At 50.5% G+C, this 17,296-nt stretch overlaps 2 protein-coding genes across 3 annotated transcripts in view; one reads left to right on the forward strand and one right to left on the reverse strand.

Annotated features, from left to right (window-relative positions):
* The first annotated feature begins 1,075 nt into the window (after positions 1-1,075).
* On the forward strand, positions 1,076-1,462 carry QRFP (pyroglutamylated RFamide peptide). Its single transcript, XM_085076616.1, has one exon. The coding sequence runs from the start codon at positions 1,076-1,078 to the stop codon at positions 1,460-1,462; it is 387 nt and encodes a 128-aa protein (XP_084932742.1).
* Positions 1,463-6,396: 4,934 nt separating this feature from the next.
* The window catches only part of ABL1 (ABL proto-oncogene 1, non-receptor tyrosine kinase), a 77,041-nt gene continuing 66,141 nt past the window's right edge, over positions 6,397-17,296 (reverse strand). For both annotated transcript variants that reach the window (XM_085076999.1, XM_085077000.1), the window contains exons 7-11: positions 15,864-16,048; positions 13,623-13,775; positions 12,913-13,002; positions 12,409-12,573; positions 6,397-10,066 (exon numbers count right to left, since the gene is read on the reverse strand). In XM_085076999.1, coding sequence (XP_084933125.1) covers positions 8,367-10,066; positions 12,409-12,573; positions 12,913-13,002; positions 13,623-13,775; positions 15,864-16,048 — 2,293 coding nt within the window. In that variant the 3' untranslated portion in view covers positions 6,397-8,366. The remainder of the gene's footprint in view (positions 10,067-12,408; positions 12,574-12,912; positions 13,003-13,622; positions 13,776-15,863; positions 16,049-17,296) is intronic.

Here is a 17,296-nt window from a genome sequence, read left to right on the forward strand (position 1 = left end):
GCCCAGGGCACAGTGTGGGGACATGGCCAGAGGGACCTGCCATGGTGACACCGGACCACTGTAGCTCCTGGCTGTGCTGGGGTGGTGGCTCCTTCCCTGTGCATGGAATCCTCGGGAACTCACCCAGTGTGCTGAAACCATTCTGCAAAACAAGAGCTGTGGAGATTCTGGGGCAGAGGAGGCTTCCCAGGGCTCCAGCACAAGTCCAATCCCTGAGGGACCTCGGGGTGGCCCTGGGGCTGAGATGGGAGGGTGGCAGGTCTCTGTGCCAAGGGAGATGGACAGAGCACCGAGTAATGTCCCCAATCCCTTACTGCTGCCCACACCACATCCCACTCTGCCACAGGCCAGGACACACCTGCAGGGAACAGCAGGGTGCTTTGGGGACCATGTTCCAGCACTGGTGGCTGCATGTGCTGACCAGGGAGGGTGGGAGCACACGGCATGTCCATGTGGGGCCAGGCCCTGGGTGGGTTTGGGGTGCAGAAGTCTCCAGTGGTGCCTGTGCCCCCACCACACTCACCTGGGAATGTCTGGGACACCCAACAGCCATGCACAAGGTCACATCAGCCAGGTGAGGGGGACATGCTGTGCACCCAGATGAGACACTCCCAGCCAGCAGCATCCCTGACAACTGCCAGGGACACAAGGCCATCTCCCAGCTGCTCCTCCAAATGAGGCAGCAAACGAAGGCGGCGCCTTAATGAGTGGTGTTGCTGAGCTCCCATTGTGGCGGCTCCACCAACCCCTGTCCCCTCCATCCCCTCTTCAGCCCCATCTCCGAGGGTCCCACCCTCTTCTCTCTGTGGCCACACGTCCAAGGGTGACATGGCAATCAGCGCTGGTGGCTATTTAATGGCCCAAGGTGGGCTGACCGCTCATCTGGACACAGGGTGGACAGAGAGAGGCCACGGCTGGCAGCGCTGGGCAGTGCCAAGGCGCAGAGGTGAGTGACTGGCGGCTGTCTGCCAGGGATGGGGAAGCTCCGAGGGCATCCCATGCTGCTGCCTCAGCCGCTGCCCGAGGATGCTCCGCGCTTTGCTGACATTCCTGTCCCTCGCTATGCTTCCCCCAGATGAGAGCACCCTTCTCGCTGTCCTGCCTCTTCCTGCTGAGCCTGGGAGCTTGCTTCCCTCCCGGCGAGCGCTGGCAGCCGGGACAGCCCGGGGAAGGCGCTCTGCTCGCTCCCGGCTGGCAAACGGCGGCGGAGCGCCGGGATCCCGGCTGGAGGGCAGGGGCACAGCGGAGGCGAAGCGAGGAGCTGGATGAGCTGCTGAGCATCGCCAGGGAGCTGCGGGGATTCGGCACGGCCGGCGTGGAGCAGCGGCCGGGCAGGCGGGGAGGCGCAGAGCTGCTGCCCGTCGGAGGGGAGAAGCGCAGCGGCACCCTGGGGAACCTGGCCGAGGAGATCAACGGCTACAACAGGAAAAAAGGGGGCTTCACCTTCCGCTTTGGGAGATGAGAGCTTGGACTTGATCCCTCACCTCCTGCGGGTCGCCCCGTCCCCTCCCTCCCTTCCGTCTCACCTGGGTTTGCTCGGACAAAAGGGTATTGGGGTTTTGCTGCTGGGGTTGCCTTGGGGAGGGTGGATGCTGTGTTTGCTCCACTCCCAGCTCTGCTCTAGATCTCCCATCCCTGTTCCCAAGCGGTGCAATGGAAGAAGAGGAGGGTGCCTTGAAGAGAAATCACCAAATACCTTCCCTGCTCACACAGAGCTTTTGCTGGGGCACAGGGAAAGGGCTCTGTGCTGGCAGAGAGCAGGGATGGCACACGGGGATGGGCAGAGCCGGGGTGGCACAACGGGCCAGGCAGGGCCAGCAGGGCCAGGAGGGTCACAGCAGGATAGTCCTGGTGGTGACAGTCCCCAGGGACTGATGGTAGCCCATGGCCAGCTGTCAGGGAGGAGAGGGTCCCTCAGAGCTCTCCATCGAGTTACTGCTGTCCTGCCTATTAAGGAAAAGTCCCTCCGGCAGCAAATTCTGCTTAGTGTCAAGATGCCTCTCACACGAGGCAGCTCCTGCCTGCAAAAGCAGGGCAGAGCAGCAGGGCTCGAGAAAATCTTGTCCTTAGCAACCCCCGGAGTGAGCACGGAAACCTGCCCTGGCATCCCCAGCCCTGCCACAGCCCCAGCGCCCTGCTCAAGCCCCAACCCAGACTCCTCACCAGAATGAGATAGCCATGACTGACCTTCAACGTCCTTGTCACACCACCCCAGCTCCTGCCTAACAGCCTGGCCCTTCCTAATGCCTTCCTGGCCTCAGCACCAGCTATTCCCAGCTGGAGTTGATGCAGAACTTGGGTGCAGAAGGACTGAAAGAAGAACTTCTGCACCTACCAGTGCCACTGAGGGGTTCTTGGTGAGTCCCCAGTCACCAGTGGTGCAGCTTTGGGAACCATTAGCCCCAAAAGCCAGCACAGCCACGGTGGCACAGGAAGAGCCCAATCCCAGCCACTGCCTTCCCCTCCTTTGGGCAGATTTAGCTCTGCCAATGCCAGTGTTTTCTCTGTGCCTGCCAGAGGTACCAGCAATCAGAGCTCTAACTACCTGCTGCAGGCACTAACGGCAACTTACACACTCAGCCACTGCTGATGTTTCATTGCAGGCACAAAAATGAGCCGGGAGATGATTTGCAAGCGCTAAATTGCACCCTCAAAAATCAGAGACCGTGGCAGGACTTGGTTGGGGGAGTAAAAAGATTAAAAAAACCCCTAAATCAGGCTGCAAGAAGTGCATTGTAATATCCATCAAGCAGACAGACCACTTAATGCAGTGCTGCGTGAGTTGTTCTGGCAGCAGGAGCAGCGGCTGAGGCTGAATGGAGGAGCTGGAACCCAGGGGAAAGCAGTGGTGGGGCAGTAGGTGCAGGGAGGAGAGATGGAGGCACAGGACCAGGCTCTTCCAGGGAAGGTGCAGAACAGGAGGGACTGCAGGGACACAGACAAAGCCAGGATTTGGCCCTGACACGAGGACAGCGCTGGCTGTGAAGGTGAGGAAGGACATTTCCCCCCCTGCATCCCTGCTGCCCTGACTTTCTCACACTGGGGAGCACAGCAGCGACCGACAGCACTCAGGGGGGCTGAGCCCATGCAGGTCCCCACCCCAGGCACCCCCAAACCCACCTGCATCCCCTCTCCATCCCCACCAAAGGCCCCCTGTTTGGATCGGGACGCAGGCGCCGCGCTCGCATCACACAGCGGAGACGGAGCTTTATCGATGTTTCTATGGCAACGAGTTCCCCCCGCCCCCCCCTTTCTTTTGAGTGTTCAAACCATCAATAAACACGCACTGATCAATTTTACCCTGCGCTGGAGTCGGGGGAGGGATGGAAGGGAGGAAGGGGGAAGAGTTTTGGAGTAACTCTGGGCTAGTGAAGGCCGGCAAATGCCTGGCTTTGCTGTGATGGATCTTTGCAGGGGAAAGTGGCACTGACTGCTGCGGGAAGGGATGGGAAACCTGCTGGGCAGTGCTGTGGCTGTGAGGATGCCTGGGCTCCTGCACTCAAGTCTGGGAGAGGAACAGGCTCAGAACAGCCTCATAAAAGCACACACATAACGAGGCTTTGATTGAAGCACAATAACCTCTGTGGAACTCGCTGAAAAGTGGAGCACTTACCTGGCAGGTGGGATGGAGTTGGGGTTCAGTTCCTGCAACCCGGGGCTCCTTGATGGGCAGCTTGGTGCCATCAGGGCAGTGCCATCACCCTCCTCACCCCGTGTCAGCAAAGGGGCTCCTGCCAGGCTGTGACATGGGGCAGGTGAGGGACCATGGCACCCCTGGACTCTCTGGAGCACACCTTAGGGTGCCTGCTGTGCCTGGTGAGCCTGCAGCATTCCAGGCCCTTGATTGCTGCTCCTTGGCGATTAATGCTGGGGAGGGGAGGTAAAAAAGAATAGAAAATAAGTGCCTGGAGCCTGGGGGTGTGTGGCTGGGAGGAAGGAGGGGGGAACATGCCAAGAATGACCCCCGGGGGGCTGGAAAGCACATCCCTGCACACCAGACATGATGGGTCCCACAGGAAGCTACACCCCTCCCCAGTTCCTCTCCTCCTGAGAGGGGGAGCAGCTCCTGAAGGGTCACCCAGACCCCCAACACCTTTGAGAGCCAGAGAGCTCAGAACCCAGCCACACACCACTCCTAAGGAGCTGGATCAAACAGGCCCTGGGTTCCTACACACTGATTCCTACTGTCTCTGAGACAGCAAGAGCCAAAGCAGACACTGCCAACATCACTGCTGGGACTCCATGAAACATCCATTAACCTTCCCTGCCCCTCACCTTTCCCCCACCCCAGGCAGACCTGCAGCACTGCAAACACACACAACAGGAACAGTGAATCTCAGATACCTAAAGGCTCCTCTGCAGAGGAAGAGCCCAGTTTAATTGTGTCCAAGGGACTCCTGAAGAGCTCTGTGTGTCATAACTGGGTCATGTAGGCTCCAGGAGCACAGGTGGGACCTTCATCAGCAGAATGGATGGCAGGACAAACACAGATCCCTCAACAGGGGGGTGATTGCTGGGAAAACGTTCAGCACAGTCTGGTTTGCAGGTCAGCTTTCTGCTGAGCTGCATCTAGCACTGAGCAGCACTGCCAGGGAGGACAGCTCTGAGCCCAGCCTTGACACTGAAATAACGAGGCTGTCCCTCACCCACAGCTTTAGGGGCTTTGGCACTGCCAAGGCATCAGGACTGACCAGGAATTGAACCAGGAGCATTATTCCCAGCAGCCCACCCTGGTCAGGTCTCACCCTGAGACCAGGAATGTGTCCTGCTCTGCTGCCAGCCCACTTTTAGGCGCACAGGAACACTTTCCTCAGAGGTGACACCATGTTTAGGTGTACTTTCCTCCCTTTTCAAGGGTGGAAGGATGAATGTCAGCCAAGGAAAAGGCTGTGTGTTGTCCCTGACCATCCCAGGGGACAGAAAGTGTTCCTGCATGCCCAAGAGTGCTGCTGGCCCAGCCAGGCTGCCACACCAGCCTGCCCAAAGTAACACAGGATTTATAAGAAAAAGATTGAGCATAAAACACTGACCACATTTTACATCTCGTGACAAGCAACTTCTCAACAAGATGACATTAAAGGAAAACTTAGGAGAGCGAACATTGTAATTTCAAAGACACGAAAACCAAAACAAAACCACAAACACAGCTATTTTTCCCCCAGAGCACTCTCACTTTCAAGCTCAATAGCCTTGAAAATTGGAGCAATCAAACTGTTAAATGCATCGATCTGTTAAATCAACTCCTACTGTACTCAGCTAAATTTAGCCTTTAATCCCCTCTCTCACTCCCAACACCGCAGATCCAGGGGTTTTCCCCAGCCAGGTCAACCAGCTTCTGCCTTCCCACGGCTCCAAGGACCAGTGCCTAAGCCAGCAGAGATGGAGATCACCAGCCCTGATGGCATTTAGGGGCAGGTTAAGCTTCTCCATCTTCCCTCAGCCCACAACCACTCACCACACCTAAGTTTGGACACTGACCTGTCACAGGGTCTTGGTCACAATCCCATGCAGAAGCCCTGGAGTGCTGTGGCTCTGCTCACTGCAGGCACTTTAGCCATGCCTGAGCCTTGCCCAGTGCAGGACATTAATGTGTTTGTACTCATCAGAACATCCTCCTGCTCCTCCTTCACCTTCTGCAGGGTCACCAATGCAGTTGCTGTCACAGCAGTCCAAGGTTTCCAATGAGCCTTGTTCCCCAAGCCCAGGAGTGAGCACACCCCAGTGCCAGGACCCACAGACTTCACCAGGGACTTACTGAGGGGATTAGAAAAGGGGAGAACTGGGTTATAACCCTAAAAGCTCATTGCAGAACTGTGGGACTTCAGGCACACCATGCACTGTCCCCAGCCCTCTCTTCCTTCTCATCTTGTTTTGGTCTTTTTTGGTCTTTAGCATCTTCATTACTCAAGGCTGTGGCTCATTTTAGAGGCTGCTCAGTAGCTGGAAACATCCCTCCCCCAAGATTCTCTAAAAAGGCTGCAGGGAAACAGAAAATAAGAATGGGCAACCAGAAATGAGGGAGGCAACTGTATGAGGAGAGAAACTCATGGGTCATTTCATAGCAGAGGAGGAGGAAAACACGACAGCAGCTGAATTACAGAATACAAACCATTAACAAAAGTTCAGTCAAATCTCTGGTTTAAATCTCCTTGAAGACAACTGCAAAGTCTTTGATTTAAAAGAGGTGATGACACAGTCTTTACTCTGTGCAGCTCTTTTCTCTCCTGACTTTTCAGAGCCAGATGAACATGGAAAGGGGCAGCTGGCTTGGCTCTGAGCCTTCCCACTGTGCTGAAGGGGCAGAGTGAACCTCCAAACAGGGAACTCCTGGTGGTGGATGCAGTCTAAGGGGAGGTAACTGGGTTAGAAAAGCCTCACTAACAGACAAACACAGGCTTTCCTCAACATTGATTTATTTTTAAATATACTACACAAGAGAGACTGGAATAAAAAACAAATCAAAAAAATTGGAAAATAGAGGAAGAGAGAAGAAAGACTTGAAAGTCATGTACAGAAACAATCTGTACTGGACTAAATTAAAGGGGAAACGACCCCCTTAAGTATCACAGAGATGAAGGACAGAGCTATTTACACACTGTAAAAAAGACAAGTCTACAAAAGTGTGTAATAACGAGATACAAATGTATAATATAGTGGCACAATATGTTATCAAAGTAAAAACAGTACCTCCAGGAAAGAGACAATCCAAGGGTTGGTTTTTTTGCTTTTTTCTTACGTTTTTAAAGGCAGCCTGTGGCAGAAGTGTGTATTTTCTTTTGAACATTTGTCATGTGTTAAGTCATGGCGGTTTGTGAGGGCGAGAAGTGGCGTGAACACACACGAGTGAACTACTAGAAATCATATACAAAACAAACAGTTCCAAAGAGAACAGCATAAAATACAATTGAAGGCAATTAGTGTTTAGGATACACAAGAGGGGTCACGAGTTACAGGGGAACAGAAAATGGAAAATGTGTTTTTCTCATGTTTGGAACTGTTAAGAGGAGTTAAATTGCACTGTTAATAGCCCTAAACCTTGTTCTTTCACTATTGTCACGAGTCACAGTTAGTTCCCAGCATTAATTGGGAAGGTCACAGGACCTTGGAAAGGAAGGCCAGCAGTCTTGCTGTCAGCATGTTGTGGCAGTTTCCCCAGGAGATGCACCCAAGAGAAGAGTCTGCATCCTTCCCAGATCCTTGTTTGATGCTGGATGGAACCACACTGGCACGAAGGTAGAAATTTTAACCCCAGAGCACTGGCACTGGAGCTCCTGAAGGGGCATTCCTGTGGCATGGAAAGGCAGGCACCACAGCCCCTCAAAGCACAAGGGCAGAGGCCAAGCTCCATCTCCCTTCACAAAACAAAAAGCTGGAAATTCAACTGGAGACGCAGCAGTTCTCACCCAGTGTGACGTGCAGGCTCAGCCACAACAGCTGCTGGAGGCACAGTGGTGTCTCAGAGCTCATCCTACTGCCACCCTCCCAGCACCAGCTGCCCAAGCTCTGCAACCCCTCACCCCAAACACCAACCCCATTAGTGCCAGACATCACCAGAGTGCCACAGCACATCCCTTTCCAGACCTTCTCCAGGCCTGTTCTGCTGCTGAGGGAGCTCTGCAGACTCCTGGGCTGGGACATCAGCGGGTGCTGCCTCCAACACTGTGAGCCCAAGCAATTCACCAGAGCTCAACAACACTGAGAAACTACTGAAAACAGAAATGAAGGGTAGCAGGTGCAATCAGAGGAAGAATTTGGGCAATCATCACTTGTAGCATTCTGTCATTAAAAAAAACTTACATTAATAATTTTCCCCCCTTCCCTCCCAAGCACCAAATCTGTTGCATTAGTGTCAGGTAAATGTCAGACTTGGGCCAGGGCCATGTGCTGGCAAACTCTCCCAAGAAATGCAGTGGGTATATTGCTATCCAAACACTCATCCTCATGTACAGGGGGGCAGAGGGAAGGGACAAAAATGCAGTACAAAGTCCTCCTGAGGAGGATGACATCTCAGTGTCCACCAGTCTGGCTTCAGTCTTAACGGTCTGTCCAGAACAATAAAATATTAATAAAAAGGCATGGTGTGACATCAGCATTTAGACTTGTAGTCCACAAGGCAAGAACTCCACAGATAAGACGATTACAAGTATATGAAACACAGGGAATCTGAGTTCAGAGGGTGGGCAGTGCCTCCTGAACACAGCCCTGCCCTTTGGAGCTGGGGCATCCATTCACAGTCTGCATCCTTGGCACAGCCCTAACCTGAACACCCTGCTCCTTTGTCAGTCCACACCTTCCTCTCCCCACAGTCGGCTTTGGCCCATTGTGATTGATTGATTCACTCGTTTGTTTCCCAACCTGGTTTCTTGCTACCTCTGAACAATGTCGCTGATTTCTTTCACTGAGCTGAGCAGTTTGCTAAAGTCCTGGGTGGCCGCAGGGCCACTGCCAGCCGTCGCCGGGCAGATCTGCAGCTCCCGGAGGTTGTTCTCCAGCTTATTGATGGCCTCCCGAAAGGCAAATTTGTTCCTCATCTGCTGAATGGAGTCCACGTAGCTCACGCAGAAGGTGTAGAGGTTCTTGCCAGCCTCCAGGACGGCGCTGTGGCTGGCCATTTGCTCAGAGTTCTTGCTGATGGCGAGCCGTAGAGCCTCGGTGCTTTCCAGCACCACCCCTTTGGTGATGGTGCCGCTGGCGATCCTCTCCGGGGGCTGCCGGGTCTTCCGCAGCGAGACCCTGGTGGATATGAGGGGGATGAAGGGTGTGGATGACGTCTGGTCCCCGCCTGGGGCAGAGGGTAAGGATGAGGAAGAGGCAGCTGGGGTTGCTGTGCTCAGCAGCAGCTTGGTAGAGGACTGTGGCTTTGGTACAGAGGGGATTCCCAGCTTTTTCACACCTTCCCCTGATGGGTTTGGCTTGACAGCATCACTGCCTGCAGCCTCTCCAACCTGAGTCAACTGTTTGGATTTCGGCCCAGACACCACATCTGCTGCTGCTTCATGGCTGGGACTGTGAGAAACCTTCCCAGGCTTGGTGATGGAGGATGAAGACAGTGGGAGTGGAGGGGCTGGTTTCAGCTTCGATAACTTCCCTTTGTCCTTCCCTGCCGACTCCGAGGTCTGCTTGAGCCTCCTCAGGCGTGGCTCCTCAGAGGAAGCCTTGCTGGCCCCCACGAACCCAGCAGAGCTGGGCTTGGCAGCAGAACCTTGGTCCGTCGTCACAGTGGTACCTAAGGCACTGGATTTGACTCCATCGTCCTTGTGGAGCCCGCTGGAGGAAGGAGGGGCAGCAGGTTGCCTACGGCCGAGTTTTGGTGTCAGGGTGGGAGGGCTGGAACCAGGGCTCGACTCTGCATCTTTGAACACATCATCAGTGGTCTCTTCATTCTTCTTAAGCAGCCGTGGAGGAGGGGTCACTGTTCCCCTGACAGCAATGTCAGTCTTGGCTTCGTTCGCCCGCTTCCGAGGCAGTGCTGGCTTTTCACTCCTGTGCCCCCCAAAAGTGGAGGAATCAAGCTGGCGTCCCGTGGACTGCAAATCCCGGGGCAGAGTCACAGATTTCCACTCCGTGTCCTTCGCTCCGTGGGGCACACAGGAGGCTGAGCAGGACCTCAGGAAACGCTTGCTGGAGCTGGAACTGCTCTCCTCGTCAGCAGCCACCCCTCGACTGCTGCTCATGGTGCTGGACTTCTTCCGTAGGTGGGGAGACAAGAAGCCAGAGTTCCCAGCCACAACCCCGTTGGTGACACCAGCCCCGTTGCTTGGGCTCTGGAACTTGGAGGGGTCAGCTGTGTCTGCAGGGGGGGCAATGAAAGCCCCATTGCCAGCATCCCTGCACTCCTCCTCCCCGCCAGCCCTGCGCTCCGAGTGTCCATCCATCTCCCTGAAGGAGCTGCTCCGTTTTGGAGGGGTAGGGGCAGTTTTCTTCTTCTTCTTGATCAGGGCACTGAAGAGGTTGTGCTTTTTGTCTTTTGGAAGCAGCCGCTCATCTTCATTCAAACTGCTCTCCAGGGCCACCCTCTCCTTCCGTGGGAGCAAGGGAGAAATAGCAGGTTCATGATCCAGGGGGTCTGCAAGAGAAAAGGAAAGAGCTTTTGAGCATTGCTCCAAGAGCCAGAATAAACCCTTTCCTTACAGGATCAAACCACTGCAGCAGCTCCAAAAGGTGCAGGTTCTCTGAACTGCCACAACTTCAGAGCAGAAATAAAGTAAGTGCAGGCACACTCAAGCCTGGACTGAACATGGTCCATGATCCTGCATCCATTCGTTCCTGATGTGGCTGCCAAGCTACTTCCCCTGTGGGCTTCTGACTGGAAGAGTGACATACAAACACTACATGTTTGTGTTCAGATTCCCATCCTCACATCTGGAGACTTGTCTAAACTTCACACTGTGAAGAAGATAAATACAAAGAGGCCTTTGCTTTAGTCCCTGTGCTATTGCTGTCTTTTGAATCGCTGACCCTCTGAATTAATAAGGCACCTCTATAACCCACCTCCATCCCCAGGCTCCTCATTCGTTTTCCTGATGTCATCCTTTGCAGGGAATGGAAATAACTCTTTCATGAGCAGAAATCGAGATCAAGATATGACACTTCAGGTCATAGCACTGTGAAGATGCTTGGCTTTGGACAGTAAGAGAGAAAAGGGGCAGTGCCAGCCTCCTCCAGCAGCGCTGCTGCACAGGGAAAGCGATGGGGTGACCCTCTCTCCACTTACAAGAGGTGCTTAAAAATGAATAATGGTTTATAATAAATTCATACAGAGTCCTGAAGGTCTCTGTGTCTGACTGACAGAGGGGCTCGTTCCTAGGCCAGGCACTCCAATGGCATTCTAATCCAAAGGAAGAATGCCTGCAGGGCAGCATATACATTTACAGCTTGACTAGGCAGCAAGAAGGGAGATGAAGCAGAGTCATAAGGAAGGATGCTTCTTAGTCACAAATTGGTGATCATCATGCTATGGGTAGGATTTTGGCTGAGGAATGGATTTTGGTTGAGAGGAGAGAATTAAAAAAAAATAATTGGGTACTTAGAGAAGACAACACATTTGCACAGGAACACTGCAGTTGTGCCACTCCCACAGAACTCAGGGAGCTGGACAATCAGAAGAGCCAGGCCATGGCCTTACTGAGTACAGACACAGCAGAGCTGCAGAGATCCAGAAAAAACTAGCAGCTAGCAATGAGGATCAGTTTCCAGCTGCTGGACTTGCTATGGAAACACTGACAATTGGAAGGGAAACTGCAATAAAACTTTATTGTGAAAAAATTTCTTTCACAGTAAAGAGTGAAATGATTCCCAGCATAATGTTAAAATCATATTATGCCTGCTGTACTTGAATTTCTCAAAGCCCTCAAGTATTTAAATGAAATTATTTTACTTCAAAAGCTTGTAATAATAGGCAATTATATTTCCTATATATGGTAAATAACCTTCCTCCCTAAGTCACTGATACTTTCTTTTTCCAACATTTTAAATCCCCTCTTTCCCCCCACCTTGTCTAGATGTACATTTGTCACTGAAACATGTATTACTGGGTGAATCTGATATTACACAAAAAAGGTCAGTCACAGGAATGGTCAGAAGAAGCAGCCTCAACAGGAGCTGCAAAAAACCCCACTGTATTTCATTTCACATTCTTATTTTTCAAACGTAGAGCTAGATACAAATCTCCTGTACTCATTCAGCCTTTTACCACTGCTTTTATTACCTCGGAATGGAAGGTAAGTGCCTGAAGAAACTGATTGGAAGTTTAATTTTATGGAAGAGTCTGTAAATACCTCTTTGTCCCTCGCTGAAATTATATTTGGTGCCTGCCAAGAGTAATACTCTTCTGTGCTGCAAGCACAAATCTGGTAGGATGGAACAGTGAAGAAACCTCCCTTATGGGGCTTGCTAAACCCGAGCTATCACCCTGCTTTAAATTATGCAGTGTGGTAGTGTAAAGTGGCTTGAACACAGCAGATTACCCAACACTCAGAGGCAGTGGGAGATCCCAGTGATAGCTCCTGCCAGGGAATGGGAAGAGGATATGATCAGAGAGCTCTGTGTTCAGGCTCTGGTCTTTAGGGAGCTACAGGCAACAGCCATTAACTTAAAAGAACTCTGAGGGCTTCTCTAAGCAACAGCAGGGAGAGCACCAGTCCCTCAACCAGTTAAAGATTCACACTCCCAGCTGCTGTGTGTATCTGGCCCCAGAATTAACAACCTACCTTTGCAAAAACTAATAAAAGGAGCTCTGGACCCAGGACAGCAAAGTCAGCAGCCTGTCACCCAGAAACACAGCGCTGGTACAGAGAGATGGCACCTGTTATTAGGCACAGCTTTGCCTACGTGAGGGCCTGGAGCTAGATGTGCATTTTGTTTCGCCCTGTATTTCCTGAAGGAATAATGACTTTAATTAAAACCTACCACATTCCCCCTGGCCTCGAGCATGTGCAGTCTCCAAGCCCTCGTTGGCATCTTTGCTTTCGGCAGCTCTCCTCGATGTTCGCGTTTTGGTTGGCAACTCTGGGGCTTGGAGGAAATTGCTCACTACACTCCTCATGCCCTTCTTCCCCAATTCTTTCTCCACCTCTGCAATGCACAGAAGAAAAACAATCACTGCAATCAACCGAAGATAAAAAACTATTGCTGTTTGGAATTACCAGCACAAAAGAAAAGCGAACAACACAAAATAGGGGTTCCTTGGGGTTATTCAGCTATTTGGCCCTTTAAAACGAGCTGTTTTCTCAGGAAAAAACCCCACACATAAACAAATAACTGCTTTCTATATAATTTACACCAGGTAGTATAACCTAGGACTAAGTTTTACTGCAAAGCAGTCTATGAATAACATGCCTTAAGGATGTTAAGGATGCAGTCAACCCTTTCCCCATCCCTGGAATTGCTGGTCCAACAGGGACCCAGACCTACCATCTGATATGCTGGATTCCTGAAACATCGTCTCAAAGGCCTGATGGATCTCAGCAAAGGAGGGTCTATCAGAAGGACTCCACTGCCAGCCTGCAAAAAAACCACACCACCACTCAAAACTTCCCTCCAGCAGCAGGCTGGAGCCAGAAATCACAGTTCCCTTCCAATACACTGAGATAAAATACTGACACGGAAATCTGATTTACAGGGTGCTGGGTGTCTGCAACCACTTTGGCTCGCTGACAGCTGCAGACACCCAGCACTCCCTAAATCAGGTTTTTGTGTCAGTGTGTGATGGCAGGTGCTGAGCACTGCTGGGGAAAAGTGCAGGGCACTGAGTCACGTACTAAAAGGCCACAGTGAAGAGTCACAGTCAGTCCTGTAAGAAGCCAAATGAAGCTCCTGCTTCATGCTTGGAGCACAAGCTTTTCTTTAAGTTGTCAGGAAAAAGGAGACAAAGGAAGCATTGAGTTTCACAACAAATCTCCTCCCCAGGCCTGTGGGCTCCCAGTAGAGATGAACAGCTGGTTTCATAGCGTGTTCATCCTCCGGGGAAAGCAGTTTTAAACAAACACTTCCACACAGCACTGCACCTTCCCTGCAACTGGCAGGGGGTTCTCGTGCCTTGCTGTACACAGCCAGATCCCCACACTTTTACTGCACCCCTGCAGAGCTAAAAAGCAGCATTTGCAGTGCTAAGAAACACTTACATGCTCTCATGAGCTCATAAACTTTCTCAGGACAGCCTTCAGGACGCTCCATACGATAGTCCTTCTCCAACAGCTCATAGACTTGAGACAGGTCAATCCCAGGGTAAGGGGACATCCCATACGTTGCAATTTCCCACAGCAGAACACCAAAAGCTGCAGTGGAGAACAAGAGAGAAGAAAAAAAACAAAAGGGAGGGAAAAAAATCAATAAGCTTTGTTTTCATCTTGATTTGAGAGGATGTTTAGTGGGAGCAGTCACTAAGGTGCTGCACACATAGACCAGCTCTGGGTGGCTCAGATCCCATGCGCAGCAGCAGCTTAAATGTTAAAGAAGCGTAACAAGCCTCTCCGTCAGCACAGACAAGTCTCCTGCGATATGACAGGGTAGAATTAGACTAATTTTCAATGTATCAGTTGTCTCAAACCTGAACGCCTTGAGATCCTTCAAGTCCTATTAGAGGCACAATTAAGAGACTTCACAGTGGATTAGCTGAAACCGCTTCACTGCTGCACTGCAGTCGCTCCCTCAGTGTGACAGCTCCTCTCATTTGCAACCTCTCCCTGGAGGACTTGCACATTTTAATAGCTCAGTGTTTTTGGGGTGCCCTTGTTTAGCTGGAGCATGGTCTAGAAGGGAAATTTGGGAGGCAGCAGCGAGAGGAAAGTTTCAGCAGTTGCTAGCAATGAGATACGGTGAGGGTGAGACATTTTGGTCCCAGGGAAAGCTGGAGAGGGAAAGGGAGAGCACAAAAAGGGTCTTGGAACAGGGCGAGGCATTCAAGTGGGGATGCAGGTCAGCAGTGGGGTCAGGCAGCTAACCCAGGAGTCAGGCTCACAGAATAAACCCAACACCAGTTCAACAACCTGCATGTAATTAGTTCAGTCACCCTATTCTGCTCTTAACCTGAAGAGAAAGCGATTACAATTCTGCATAAGTAAGGAAATCACATCACATTACATGGCAACGCCACCAAGGGCAATTTACATTAGACATTTCTGTGCACAATTTTCTTTGATTGCTGTCTTGAGGCAGTGAGGTGAAAACATCTAAACCCTGGCGTGCCCAGCAGCAGCCCTGGCCTCCGGGGACAGCTGATCTCTGATGAGATCCCAAAGTCCCCTGCCCCAACTCTGCTTCCCAAGGTTACATTAACCCTAACTGAAGATATCCAATACTCCTTTGGGATCTTTGCTCCACTGACTACCCTAATACTGAAATCCAACAGGGATCCTGCAGCCACCACAGCAGTAGAGCAGCATCCTGAGACTGTGGCAGACTCAGCAGCCAACACCACATGGAAACCCAAAGCAGCAGAAAACACCTTGGTCAGCAATCATATACTCCTTGGGAGTTTGTTTTGGCTTTTCCTCCTCCATCTACAAAACATTTTACATCAGCCATCTGCCTAAAAGTTTCTTCAACATAAAGCCTTTCTCTGCACATTTTCCCCCAAACTGTAGAAAACTTCATCTCTACTTCACTACTGTCTGTGGGTTTATATATAGAAGATGCTCAGGATATCATTTTCCAAGTGCCTTTGGGACCACACTCCACAAACTTCTATCTCATGTCACTGGGCACTTTTGAGAATTTGACCAACAGCTACAGCAGAGATATAAAACCCAAAGAAAGGCTGATAAAAGTACAATGAGATTTTCTGTGGTCAGATTTGATACAATATAGCTCTATTTAGCTAAGCCTACTCTTATCACCAGCACTTCAGGGCTCTTCAATAACCATTTGTCATCAAATTTTCCCTCTGCTTCTCCTCATCTCATTCCAAAGATTACTCTTTTAAAATGCAGAGAGACGAGCTTGGAGCTATCACTAGACAGATACACACATAATTATTTTTTTAACATAAAATGAACCAGATTTGTTACTCCTTGAAGTAGCTACAAAGTTTTTGGGTATATAACAATATATCACTTCATAGTCTTGTGCCAGAACTCCAACAAGGCACTGGTGCCCTCCAGCCCCATTTCATACATTTCTATAAACACTAGAGTATCCCTTACTTTCATATTTACCAACAATTCAAATATATAAAATCAGGTTGGAGCTCTCTGTACTCTGCTCTAAGCAGAGATTAGTTCCTGCTCTCTGACAAGCTCACAGAACAACATGGCTCAAACCAGGGAACCTGCTGCTCCCTCCTGAAATGCTCCACAACATACTCACTTCACAGCCCTGGAAAAGAAGACAATCATCTGCATTCATCTGTCCATGCAAATTCTTACCCCAGACGTCGGATTTAATGGAGAACTTGTTGTAGGCCAGGCTTTCTGGTGCAGTCCACTTGATGGGGAATTTTGCTCCGGCGTGGGCTGTGTAGGTGTCACCTGTCATTAACCTGCTCAGGCCAAAGTCTGCCACCTTCACCAAGTGATTCTCCCCTACAAGGCAGTTCCTGGCAGCAAGGTCCCTAAAAAGAAGACCAAAAATAGGCAATGAGAAGTCTTCACCATCTCACTTTTAGCGACAGCAAGGAAGCCTGCTGTTCCTGAAGAAACCTGGGCCTGTGTGATTATTTTGATCCAAGTATTACACAGAAATTCTGGAGTTACATGCACAAACAGGAGAGGGAAAGCTATTTTCCATTCCGTCTTCATAAGACTGTCATCCGAACTTTTTTCTTTCCCTTCTAATTTGAAGCGAGAGCTTCAAGAAGCCCCCTCACTTTCAATAAAAGCTGCCACCCTCAGGATAAAAATATTTCAAAGAAATGTCAGTGCTAGTGCTCAAGTTATCAATAGCTGGGGATGAGCACTGAATAAATTGAGTTTCAATTCCTCACTTCTTGCCCACCTCTGTAGCGCTTCAGTCACCCCAGCCAACACCAGGCATTCTCCAGAACTCCTTTTCCAGTCCTTGCTCAAGCACCAGGATTAGCTCCCAGCCCTGCTCTTCTCCCTCCCAGGGGGACCACCTTTTACAACACAACTTGTTCACACCAGCTTTTGGCCTCTGCAAACCTGCTGTAGCCTCTGCTATCAGTGCTGGCATTTTCAAAGAACTGGGCAATAAGTAGAGTTTTTCTCCACATTTTTTTCCACCACTGGCTTCACCCTGGCAGGTGAGAGATGTGCAGGTTGCATTTGCCACTTCCCTGGCTTGTACACACTGTTCTCATCCTTGGAAACGCTTAAGGAGGATGGAAATGTAAACCACAGAGGTACATTTCTCCTAATATTAGGTTTTGTTAAAAACACTTTTCTAGATTATGTCACGTTGAACTAAAAATTGATTGTATCAGGAAGCTCCTGTGAGATCTTTAGATATGAGACAGACGCTGCTGTTTCTGTTGCTTGTTCCGCTCAATCGGAATAAATTAAAAAACAGAAAAAAGTACATCTTACTAGATACCCATTTAAATTTCACAGTGTTTTCGAATGCACCGTCTTATCAACGCTGATTACTACAATGTGTATCTAAATAAAAGCTCCTCTCCATAATCAAATTCCTCCTCCTTCCAGATTCATTAAATGAGGTCAGAGCCCAGCATTTGAATCCATGGATGCGAATTTTGACAACACTCTTCATATAATTGGGGAGGTGGTTATGGGGGTGGCTGATAAGGAAAAATGCTACTATTTATTTTAGATAAATGGGTCATCAGAAGTAAGAGGAAATGAAATGAATGGCACAGAAGACAAATGAGATTCACACAAAG

Source organism: Lichenostomus cassidix, chromosome 17 (assembly GCF_008360975.1).
Source record: "Lichenostomus cassidix isolate B80296 chromosome 17, HeHo_3.0, whole genome shotgun sequence".
Taxonomy (NCBI): domain Eukaryota; kingdom Metazoa; phylum Chordata; class Aves; order Passeriformes; family Meliphagidae; genus Lichenostomus; species Lichenostomus cassidix.